At 44.8% G+C, this 12,644-nt stretch overlaps 1 protein-coding gene across 1 annotated transcript in view; it reads right to left on the bottom strand.

Annotated features, from left to right (window-relative positions):
• SCML4 (Scm polycomb group protein like 4) overlaps positions 1-12,644 on the bottom strand; it is a 69,569-nt gene that overhangs the window by 32,409 nt on the left and 24,516 nt on the right. Inside the window, exons 3-5 of the mRNA XM_061366762.1 lie at positions 11,201-11,412; positions 3,828-3,957; positions 1,059-1,259 (exon numbers count right to left, since the gene is read on the bottom strand). Coding sequence (XP_061222746.1) covers positions 1,059-1,259; positions 3,828-3,957; positions 11,201-11,401 — 532 coding nt within the window. The 5' untranslated portion in view covers positions 11,402-11,412. The remainder of the gene's footprint in view (positions 1-1,058; positions 1,260-3,827; positions 3,958-11,200; positions 11,413-12,644) is intronic.

Below are 12,644 nucleotides of genomic sequence, written 5' to 3' on the forward strand. Positions count from 1 at the left end.
CAAAAGGTGGCTCTCCTGCTTGTAATGAAGATCATACACACAGCACAGGATCAGGCAAAAATGAAGGTTTGCACTAAATTGCTTCAGTCTTGTGTCCCTGTGAACAAATCTGGATCATTCTTAGAGTATTTCTGATGCCCCTTAGGGAAGGCACACCTGTGATTAGAAAGGAGAGGGAGGAAGCAGGATTTATATGCTGTATAGAGGTCCAGAGCCTGTGCTCCCACACAAGTGGGTCCCAGTGGCACAGCTGAGCTGCTGTGGTCCCCGCAAAACTGATTGGACTTGCAGTCTTTGGCTTTGTGTTCATGCCTGACTCATCAACTGCAGCTCACTGGAGAGCGTTGTTCCCATATTCCCATCGTTTCATTCCTACTGCATCCCTATGTGCTAAAACAATGTTGCAACACAGATATTTTACTGTGATTAAAAGAAAAATTCATGCTCAGTCTGAGAGCCAGGCCAGGGGATTCAGTGTGGGACATGGGAGACTCATCAGGATACAGCAAGAAGTGTCACTGTGGGAAGATGAGGTGCCCCTGGGAAGTTCCCTCTGATCTTTGATTCTCTCCGATATATTTGCATATTCCTACTGCCTGGGGAATTTGCAATTACTGCAGCTGAGAGCGGATTTGGTTCATGAACTGAAGGCAGAGGGCACACCACCAGCCGAGCTCTGTGCAAGTTTTCCTTTAGAACATGTGGTGGCAACGTGTGGCATGGAGTGGGCTTGCAATACTGCTCATCCCTGTATGGCTGCACAAAAACCTCAGCTCACAGGCTTGGCCCCAGCACTGTTGCAAAGCGGTAAGCGCAGGACTCTAGAGCTTGCCCTATTTCACCCCTGAATCACTGCTGCAATGCTCTTTACCCATATACTTTCATCCGACACTGAGGCAGTTCCTGCAGCAGCTCATTTTACAAAGCTCTAAGTGCTGTTCAAAAGCTGGCTCCCAGCTGATGTGAATGGGACAGGTAGGACAGGTAGGGACTGGGGATCGGGTGAAGATGTCAAGCACTTTCCAACTGGCCTCACCCCCCTTACAAAAATGCTTTACCTGACACCGTCTCTCCTCCATAGCCCTGCTTGATGAGTGAGAAGACCGCCTTTTGCTGGAGCGCGCAGTCAATGCAGGCCTGCACAGCCTGCTGCAGGGCTGCGGATGGTCTCTCTGGCCCAAAGTGCTCCGGGAGCTGCTGCACTTTTTTTCTGTCAAGGTACGGCCCCAGGTTTGCTTGTTTGTTGACATAAATGCAGACTGCAGGCACAAAATCCCAACAGGGTTATTACAAAATGGCCCTGAGACCATCCTAGCAAATACATTTCTATTTATTTCACAAGCTCTTCCCTTCATTGGTGAATTGTGACCATTTGCCATGGCACAGCCAGGCTTCCTTGCACTGGTCAACCATTGCTTAAATGAAGTGAGCTGCTTAGGTCTTGTTCAGTGTCACAGGTGAGGATAAGCTACATGCAACTAAAGAAGCCCTTGTGCATGCCTGGGGTCTGCCCTCTTGCAGACTACCTTGTCCATGCAGCTGATGACCAGAAAAAAATGCCCAGGGAGTGCAGGACAGTGACTAGCAAGGCTGACTTTACAGCAGTGGATAAACTCCAGCCTGAGGTGTGTTTTGGGTCTGTGTTCTCTGTGTGGTTTTAGACTGGTTCATTGAGGGGGCCTCTGAGAAGCACTGATCTGAGGTGAGTTTGGGGAAACTTTCATTCATTGCTGCTCCTGACCTTAATGCAGCTGTAATTTCTGGAGGGCTATGCTGTGCTGGGCTGCATGATGTGATGACAGAGACCCTGGTCTTTGGGAGCTGCCTGACCCTACATGTCCAACCCAGCATTCTGCAATCTGCATCACCTCGAGGGAAACTGTACATCGCGTACAGTGCTAAATCCCCATTTGGTACCACAGCCACGTGACTGTGCTGCACAGGGGGTCTGCAAAAGGATACCTCAGCCTCCCTGCAGCCAAGCCCTGCATGGCTCCTCTCATATGCCACTGCCTGCAAAGGCAGTTTTTTTACATGCCATCAGGCCTGCCAACAATAGCCAAACAATCAGTGTTCTCTTCCTAGCATGAACGTATTTCAAGCTTGGCTCAGACTAACTGCATCTTGGAGGAAGCAGAGAGAACGCTGTGGTAACTAAGGCCGACTAAGACATAGCCTAAAGTCAGGCTAAAGTGAGACATATTATAATAGCTGGCTGAGTGTGCTCAAGCTGTCATCTCTCAAACAATACAACAATATCCTCTGACAGAAATCAGATATGTGATGAACTAAAACCATCAAGCAGAGCGGAGGACATGATGACAGCTGTGTAAAGTTGGAAATAATTTACAGTTTGTATCACCATAATGAAAATCTACTGCGACTGTCACAGTGCACTCTGCTACCCCATCTCTCACTGAACAGCAGAAGGGGCTTTAGCAGTATATCCTGGGTGAACAGGAGGATAATAGCAATCATACTTATCATTACATAGCACTTTACACCTTCCAAGTGCCAAACAAGCACAAGGAAAATGCACCGAAAGACAGCAGTAGCATGCATGAATTGCAGGGGGCTGTCACGGTGCAGCTTTCCTCCTGTGCCACCGTGCCAAACCTCACCAAATCTGCAGGATATGGCTTCTGCTGTGACAAGCCACTGCTTTTGACTGGGGCTCAGCTGCAGGAGGGACTCTGCAGCCTGCAGGAAATACGCGGGGAACCTTGCGGGGGAATGGGGACCCTTATGGTCCTTTCTGTGCAGATAGGGAGGTAAAAGTTGGCTTGAGCCTGCCTTCGCTTCCTGCAGCCCCTGCTCTGCTGGGAGCCTACACACACATTTGGGAAGGTGCTGGGAGAAAAAGTGCCAGTGGCACAAGGAAAGACAGGTGGAGGTGTGGGGCGCTGCATCCTCAGAACCCAAAATGATGCATAGAACCTCTGCCTTTGTGGCCACTCCATCAATGTGGTGGGATTGGTGGATTCTGCCTCCTTGTTCCTCTCCAAAAATAACACTGGGCACACCCCTCAGGGCAGCACTACTCACCACTCAGCTGATGTTTGCCAAGTGTTTTGCAGTCTTAGCATGTGAAGGGGTAAATGAGAATAAAATGTATTATTGTCATCATCGTCACTACGTTTAGTATCATTCTGCTACCAGAGCAGATGGAAAACTTCTCCTCTGTGCATCCCAGCTAAGAAATAATGGGATTTATGTGTTGTGTTTAGATTCTAATGTTATCTAATTTGTTTATCTGCTGAAATCTCGGGGTAAATCAACTGTCTTGTTGATTTTCTTCTCATCTACATCAGTTTAAAAACATTGACCTATGCTACTTCTGGTAATCTAAGCAAAAAGAAAAAAAGAAAAAAGAATAAAGCTGTGTTTTCCCTGTCTACAGTCAGAAATGACCAGGTCTGCTGCTGTGATAAGACACTGGGGTTTATATGTGCTGGTAGCCCTGCCTACAGTCAGACCATGGCTCCTCTGTCCTTCTCCCCAGAGCTGTAAGAGATGCTTCATGTTCACACTGGGTTTTAGTCTGGTCATTGCAAGGCATTTGATGGGGTGAGTTCTGCGTATAAAACTGTAGCACTCATGGGATGCTGATGTCTGCATTTCAAGAGGAATGGATCTGACATCTCCACTAAACTTGACACATGGCAATCAAAACAAAATCTTGCATGACATCTCTTTTCTTTGTCACTGATCTAATCTGCAAACCCCCCACTTTCATGAGCTCTGGCTATTCTGTAAAGCACAGCATCTGTCTGCCAGCCCTTGGTTCCTGCTCACCCCATGGCCAAGGAGCACTTAAGGCTGGGTACCTGTGAGAGCCTGTGGGGTGGCCGAGTTAGGTATCGTAGCTGCATCCTGGGGGATTGAACTAATATCCGGCTCCGGTGTGCTTCTTGGTGGAGAGATTGCTAAGGGAGTCATCAGGACGCGAGACTTCAGCTGCAAAAAATAACCAGTTGGGTAATGAAAGTATACACAAAATATTCCAATTTTATTCCATCTATGTCATGCCCCATGAACTCCCACTCATTAGCAATCTGCTATTGCATCACTTTCTCCAGGCCACAAGCATCCGTTCCGCTCCCGGGAGGATACTAGAGCCTGAAGCCTGACTGATTTGCAGCAGGCAGCAATGCCTTAAGTTACAGGATGCAAATATTATGCCACCCACTGAGTAATTATTTACACCTGAGAAAACTGGGTCTAACACTCTAACAAATCGGCACAATGGCATTTTACAACCCTTTTCATGTGGGTGTAAACGGGTTTCCACAACTCAGAAACACGGGGTCTTTAACTACACCATAATTTAGGGCCAAATTCTGCTCTTGGTTACAGGGGTGCAAATCTTGTGTAAATCCAGTGGAACCAAAGGGCTATTTTGGGCCGACACCTATGTAAATAAGGTAGGACCATGGTCCATAGTGTGTTATCACCATGTAGTAAATACAAACTGCTGCACTATGGCATCCTGTAATCTTTGCAACCTGCAGCCCAGCCTGGGGAAGTGAAACACAACGGGAATTTATGGTACAATACCATTACATCTTTACACTGCTGGTACCTGACAACCTCTCAACAGTCAAGTGATGATCAGGTCCTCATAGTTACAAAGGGCTGACATGATAGATATGACCTAAAGGTACCACTCTTGCTTTTCCTTTCGCTCAGAAGGGAAGTGGGGAGAATGTAGAAAGCCAAGAACAGAGCTGGCTGGTTTGTATATTTACATATACTACACCAAGCTGTTCTTCTGGAAGGTGATTTTATTTTTGTTGTTGTTTTTCAGCCGCCAAAGGTAAAAATGCTAGAAGTGACAAGCATAAGGATGAAAAGGAATTTTTAGCCCTGTTAAATTTGTAGAGTATTGCTTCTCTCACATCATACACCCAAACTGAGAATAATGTACAAAGTACATTTTAGGTAGAAATTAAGCCAGACCACTACCTACAAACCAGACCTTGAGCAGGTCCTGGTACAGAGTAGAAGTTATTTTGGATAAAGATTGATGTTGTCCATGATTATGACAGCAACTGTCTAAAATAATGGCCACAGTTTCAGTGCAATGGTAAAAACAGAAAGATAGAGAAGGGAGAGGGAAGGCTGCTGGATTTAGTGCCTCCCAAGTGAGTTTTTAATCATTAAATCTTTAGGAGTTTGGATCATTTCTCAGTTACTGGCTTATCCCAGCCAGGGCTTCACAAAGAGAGAATTCAGGGTCTCTCTTGGTTTTGGTAGCAGGCTAGCTTGTGCTGGGGTGGTACCCATCAAAACAAAGAAAGAGGCTGTCTTTGTAGAGGTGGGTGTAATTTTTGCCTGCCTGAACTTCGCTAAGCCCTTCCTGAACTTGCTGCTTTATGCAACCTGGAGTTTCCCTCTGAGAAGCCTCTTTGGAAAGGTGGGCATTATAAGCCCAAATGGAAATTAAAACTGGCTCTTTATCCTGACACCATCCCCTTGTGGGCACTGTTCAGTGCCTGGGGCAGAGGATGTATCCCACCTGTCTCAGAAGTGAGACCACCTCCACATAGTGCCACTGCCTGCTTTCCCCTGGCATGGGCTAAATCCCTTTAGATCTAGCCTGAACAAGGGAGAAAGTGTTCAGTAAGTGAATCTAAGGCAAACTATGGATCTGACCTCGGGCTGTGTGGCAGCATACGGTATTAGAGGCCCTGAGCCAGCCCCTGCCTAGTACCAGTCCTCACCTGCCTGTGTTGTCCTGTTTTTGTAGGGTTGTCTTGCCTTCAGATTGGGGTCAGGAAAGATGAGTAGCAAAATGCCGCCAGCTTGTTTTCCAAGCAATTAAAATAAATGGGAGGAAAACAGTGTTTCGGAAATCAGGGTCCCCCTTCCAATTTGGTATTTACCCCATGTGAAAAGGTGAGAAGCAGCATGATTTGTTATATTCTGCATCAACACGTTGATGACTCGTTTTTCTGTGGTGAAGTGGGGCTGGCACTGTGAAACTTTGGGTAGATCCTATGCCAGGATTCTGGGCTTGCGTTTGATCACACATATATGTAATAAATGCATATATACATATATGTGTTTGTACATAATATATACAGAGATATAAAAATATAATCATTTATATGGTGATGTACATGTATACTTGTGTATATATCTATGCGTACATATACATAAAAAATATATATGCATTCACACATGCACATGTCTATATAGATGCTATTTTGGAGACAGCACACCTAATAATTTCTGTTTCACTTGCATGTTACCTCCTTAACATCCTTACTGGCTCACAGCCCCTTGGCCCCAAACGTAGGCACACAAGTCCCCTCCCCAGCCCTTGAGCCTCATGCACTCTGAGTATGCACTGCCCCACCAGCACCATCAGCTCAGTGGATGTGGGACAGTGCCCAGTAGACCTCTTTATTCACCTATTCCCTGGCTTTTCGAGGCCTAGGCAGGCTTATGTTCTACAGCAAAGAAACAGAGGTCAAGACTTTTGTAAACTCTCTAGCTTGGAAGCCCCTTCTTGGCAGTTTGCTGTTTTAGCAAACAGTTTATTGCAAACTTAATTGCAACAGTATGTGCCCTACAGCCTCTGGATACAGATAAATTCCATTTTATTAGGGGTAGCAGAGAATGTGCCTTCATTAGATTAAAATGAAACGGTGCCTGATTACAGGAGACAGTACACTAGTAAATATGGCTTAAATACCTCCTGGCCACTGAAACCTTGAGTAGTCCCTGAATATCACAAAGTGTAAATCTCGAAGTATTTCTTTTAAAGATGTCTTTTCTTGGACTGATTCTTCTCTATCAAGAAGCCAACCCATCCAACCGGTTGACTGATTGAGAGCTTGGCAGTAGAGAGCACATACACATGAAAGTGAAAAAAAGTGGTGAAGAAGAGAGTTGAGAGAGAAAAGGAGACAGGGAAAATGTGTCAGAGCACTTTGGGAAATCCTCACAGCAAGGCATTCAAATCAGCTTTTGAATATAAAATGTCATAAATTTTAGTATGCACAGCATGAGATAGAGAAGGCAATAGCTGCTTTAAAACAAGATGTATAACCAACCCCCCCACTCTCATGGACCTTCTACTATGGAAAAGGGATGAGAGAAAGATGGTCAGGGCTTTAGGGTAATGTGTCTGCTTCACCAAAGTCACAGTACATTAGATGTAGATAGATCATGGGCTCTTGTGCCATTGATGCCAGCTGCAGGCTTGTCTGAGTATGCAGTGACCATGTACAGGGAGGACTCTTGAATTGTGGAGTTTCTGTTCTGGCCTGCACACCCTTTTGGAACAGTCAGGATTAATCTAGCTGGTATTTCTGTCATCCCACACCAGAAAAAGTGAAAGAGGGTGAAGAATATTTCCCAGATGATAGCTTTTTTTTCCCTTCTGAACAAGTTCTCCTTCAGATTGTATGATAAAATACACAGGAAAGAAACAAGGCAAACCATGACGCAAACTTTCCCTGTATTTTTCTTAAACCACTTACATCCTGGTTGTCCCTTGTCCTGGCAAAACATTTCCTAGAAAAGGCTGGGTTTCACCCCATCCCCATGGGTCCTTCCAGCCAGGAAGAGAAAAACACCTCCATCCCCTGCAGGTGTGCAGATGGCTGGGGGTAAGGAGGTTCAGTGTGAGGAAAGTCAGGGCTCAGCTCAGTCCCTGGGGCAGAGAGAGGTCAGCACTGTGCTGGCAAAGGCAAAACACAGTCCAAGGTCTTTACCACCTTTTCTCCTTGTGTCATGCAGTACCTCTCTTCCACACAGTAAATGATGCAGGGGAGTCTACATGTAGCCTCCTACGTCATCTAAGTGTTTTGCAGTGTAACCTTAAAAGAATCTTATGCAACCTTGAAATCCAAGGCTGTAACATAGGGCAGATGAATAATCAAGGCATTTTAAAGATGTCTGTGCAATCTGAGTCCCAGTGTGTCTGAATCCTGACTGCTTATTTGTCATCATTAATAGTGACTTCTAAGGCAGCAAGAAAACCTATGCCCTGTAATGGAAATTGTCACTTCACACACTGTCCTGCACTGGGCGACTCTTGCTGCCCAGCCTGCCTGGCAGGAGCCTGCAAGGTCCTGGCTGACTGCTCATCCCAGGCTTGGGCTGGAGCCACCTCCACAGGCAGAAGCTGCTTTGGTAGGAGCAGCACAGGCACAAACTGCCCTAGGGCTGCTCGGGTGGGGCCATCTCTTTGTTGCCCTCTGAGTGGTCTTTGTTGCAGTGCTGCCCCATGTGCCTGTCACTCTGATGTCCTCTAACACCACAAATCCCCCCATGAGGCTAACTAAGCCTTCCCTCATACATGCTTTTCTAGGCAGCCCTTTGAGGCTGCCCTTCACTTACAGCCTGGAAGGAAATAAAACCTGGCTATATCTACTAACCTACCAGAATAGAACTTTCCTAGAGATTCAGACAGTCAGAAAGAATATTGTATTTAGGGGAAAATGTAGCATTTTATGGCAAATAGCTCTGCATCAGATACAAAACAGTTTTTGGGAAAACAGCTGATGAACATTTATAACCAAAGCTGTGATAAAATAAACAGGATAGTGAGGAAAGGACTTGACTTGGTGGTGAAGCGTGATGAAATGTCATTTTAGGAAGACACAGATATTTGCTTTAATATCAATGAAAACAGGCAATGGGTCATCTGGCTATAAAGAGCATGTGATTAAAAATGTCTGTTATTCACATCTCAGTCAAAATATATTTAAATCTAGGCTGTAAAATCCTAGTTTGCTAAAAATTCAGAAGTATTTTTCCATCTGCTGTGTAATAATTCAGCTATCTGGTTGCTATAAAGAATTTGGTTGTCTGCCATTTGGGCAGGGAGTCACTTTTTAAAATGCATTTAAGTCTCATGGTATCTGAAAGTCATACAATTAGCAAGCTAATTAAATCAAGCTAGAGTTCCCTGTCAAAAAAACCCTGTAATCTTTGACTTGCTCTAGGGAAGAGGTTTTGTTGGAGAAGGGCTCACTTCAGCTGAGCACACAGTGTACAAAGGCACATCACAGAAAACATCGCCTCGGTATACAAATCCTATAGTGCAAATAAACAGCACCAGGCCAGATACCACTGATGCTACAGCTCATGAGTGTCAGCTCCAGAAATTTAAGCTATCAGGTATAAAAGGATGCCTTTTCACTCACGATCAATAACCAAGAGCTAACATCATCCCAGTTTCACTGCCTAATGAGGGATGCTGTCGCCTCCCCACTAAGTCCCTATAGATGCAGAGGAGGCTTGTGGTACCCAGCTCTGGGAAAAGCTTCCCTTCAGAAGAAAAGGGGGAAACAGTAATAAAGTTGATAGCTATGTCTAAAGCTCAATGTTGCTGCAACATTTGAGGCAGTTTAAGTCTCCCTTTTCACTTCTCCCACTTATAAATCCATGGTGATTGGTGAAAAGCTTTTTCGCAGGTGCATTTGGGGTGGAATAGAACATACTCCCCAGCAGGTTTTTTGTTTTGTGGTAGTGTTGTTTTTTTTTCCTCAAAAAATCAAATCAAATGTAAATGCAGGAGTAAGAAATGGGGTCTGCAAGAAAAGCAGGGGCAGAACGGATGGGTCTCCTAAAACTTTGCATACAAGGTCATTGTGGTGTTTGGCAATTCATTTAATCATCTCAAGGACTCAATTTCACCACATCTCCAAAGTATTATTATCCCAGACTTGGATGGTTTTGATCTAAAGAGCCTACAAGTGACCCAGCTTTCCTGATAATATAAATTATTACTTGTAATAAATAAAGTACAAAAAATATAATAAATAATAAACTTGTAAGAACAAATACCTCAAGTAAAGCAATTCAGATGTTTCTGTCCCAGAGTTATAACCTAATACTAAAGTGAAAAATAATAAGTATTTTCATATCTCACATTTAGCACTAGAATATTTGCCCCAGTCTTAGCTTGGACATGTAGCTCTGTTATGGGCTACAGCTATAAAACTGTGGTAATCTCAAGAGGGACACCTGAGCCTGCTGACAGGTTGGCTCTGCTTGGCCACTGTTGTTTTATTGTTCATGTTACCAAAGTTAAGGCTTTTCAGAATAAAAGAGAAACTGCAGATGGGACTGTCTCTTAGCTATACAAGGTCTGTTTTCAACACACACTGAAACACACTTCAAAATGTGCCCCCATAGAAGAGAGGGGTTGTCTGATGAAGAAGGAAAGCATGAAGAGATGCAGCAGAATGCAAAAGATGAGGAGAAAGCATTAAGGGCTGAGGTACTGATGTGTACTGCAGTAGGTGTTGCACAGGGGGATGCAGGATGGAAATGATGGAAATGGGATGCGGAGGGGTTGCCTGGAAATGTGAAAAGGAGGATGGAGAATAGAAGTTGGAGGATAGGTGGAAGAAGAAGTTCTGGTAGGAGGTGAAAAGGAGGGAAGGGCAACAATTAGGGTACACTGCCCTAGATAAGCCCCAACCTAAGGAGCTGAGACATTTGGTCCCTGTGCCCAGCGTTTGGCCATGAACAAGGAGAGACCCAGGGAAGAGCTGGACAACAAGCAGAGCCAAGACCTTCTCCAGGAAAGGCTGAGGCAGGCCCTGTGTATACATCACTCATGTTACTCGTTCCTCTGTTTTGACATCAAGAACTTAAGCTGCTATTATTTTCTAACAGTCTGCAATTTGCCCTCCTTGTGTAACAGAGAGCATACCCTCCACTTGGGGTCACATTGAGAGATGGGCATGATTTTCCCCCAGAATGAAGAGACAAATAATAAAAACTGCCTTTCCCTCAGTAAGGGAAATCTCCTTAGTTTCTAAAATGTTCATTTTTTTCTGACATTAGCTCTATTTTCTCTTTTATTCCCGCTCTCACATATTCCTTTCCTTTTTCCTTTCATTTTGTTTCATTTCTAATCACTGTTAGCAACAGAGAAGGGAAAAAGTGATAAATCAGAAACACTTTGCAGAAGGTGCGCAGCCATCTCACACAACACTGGGGCACAGGTTATTTTCAAATAACGCAAATTAAAACGAGCGTATACTTTACAAAAATAGATTCCTTCTTTTTTTACCAGCTCAGGGAGAAGAGAAACCAGCTACTTTTACTTTTGCATTGCTCTTTCCAGCTCTTATACAACTTTCCCTCCATGCCTGCATTTCACCTGAAACTAACAGAAAATGTGTTAACACCAGCAGGAGGTGGAGAAGGAGTGTGAAAATCGTGTACCTACCTTGTACCCCGGCTTCCTCCCTCTCTTCTTTGGGATCTTCACGACTGGCAAAGCAGCGGCCGGTGCAGAGTAGAGGTTGTGAACAGCCACTTTGATGGGTGCCGGCTGGAGTGGGGGCCGCCCTCGCTTCCTCCCCGCCATTCGGGGGGACTGCATCTCCTCTGGGGCCAGGCTGGCGGCCAGGCACGGCAGGTGGCTCATCTGCCCCGGGGCTGCCCAGCAACCAGAAGAGAGATGACAAAAAAGCAAGAAAAGGAGGTTTTTACCAATTTTTTACTTTAGGTGTTTCATATGAAGGAAGTTTTCTCATGCTGTCTTTTTCCATCTTAGTCATTGATAATAAAGCAGCAAGAAGTACACATGGGTGGTATTCACACATCCACAGCTGGCTCAGTTTCTCCAAATCAGGACAAACACTTGTCATGCCTTTTTGCTTCTGCTGACTGCCAGTACAGTACAGGGATGTGGCTCAGGTCTCTATTGCAGGTGTTTAATAGGTGAATCCCACGACAGACACCTTAACCCTGTATCCCACAGATAAGCATGATGAAGGCATCACCTTGCACCCATCAGTCAGTTCCTCCTTTCAGAGCGGGTTTCAAGTAGATGACCTCCTGAGATTCCTGTCAACCTGATTTTTTCCCCTAATTCTGTGGTTCTGCAAATCCTTCCTCACCTCAGAAGTGCTACTGATAGCAAAGACTTCCATCTGTTTCATATGCAGCAGCCCTAAGTAGAGTGGCTGAACTGGACCAAAAGGCTGCCGGCACAAGTTAGCCATGTTAGAGGAGAATTGCCAAACGCTTACTCCCTGCGATTTTATAACAGCTGTTACCACGCATGTTAGTAGTGAGCTTTTGGATGTATTCCATCAAAAGCTGTTATTTCACTACAACTCCACGCAGCTGACAAAGTTGAGCAGGGGTAATGGAGTGGAATCTGGTCCATTTTCCTCTGACCAGGTTTTAATAAAGAAAACATATATGCAACCATACAGAGAGTACCAAGGGAATATACAGCATTCTTCACAGTTTCTGGCAAGGGTCACATGCTAACAAAGGCCAATTAATAAAAACCCCAACCTGCAGAAATACATTTTCAAATGTTGGTTCATCCAGGCATCTGCTTTCCTGCACGTGGGCAGAATACCAACCCCAGTCCTGCCTGCATACATTGTTAGACATAAGGGTCTAAGCAATCCTCATGCTTTTATGATTAGCCTTGCAATGGCTGACATTTTCAATTTCATGCTCCCTCAGGCCAGTGATAATGGAAGACTCTCTGTTTTTACAGAGCAGACTTATAGCCCTCTCAGCTTCAGAGAAAAACTTAAAGATGTGGCCAAAGAGCGTCCTCTAAGCTCAAAAAAAACATTAACCAAGTAGAGGTTTGTTTATTACTGCAAACAGCCTACATTTTTTTACAAAGTTGACAAACTATAAAA

This window comes from Neopsephotus bourkii, unplaced genomic scaffold (genome assembly GCF_033783945.1).
Source record: "Neopsephotus bourkii isolate Nb327-2 ecotype Australia unplaced genomic scaffold, CSIRO-AGI_Nbou_v1 NB_1358, whole genome shotgun sequence".
In the NCBI taxonomy this organism is placed as follows: domain Eukaryota; kingdom Metazoa; phylum Chordata; class Aves; order Psittaciformes; family Psittacidae; genus Neopsephotus; species Neopsephotus bourkii.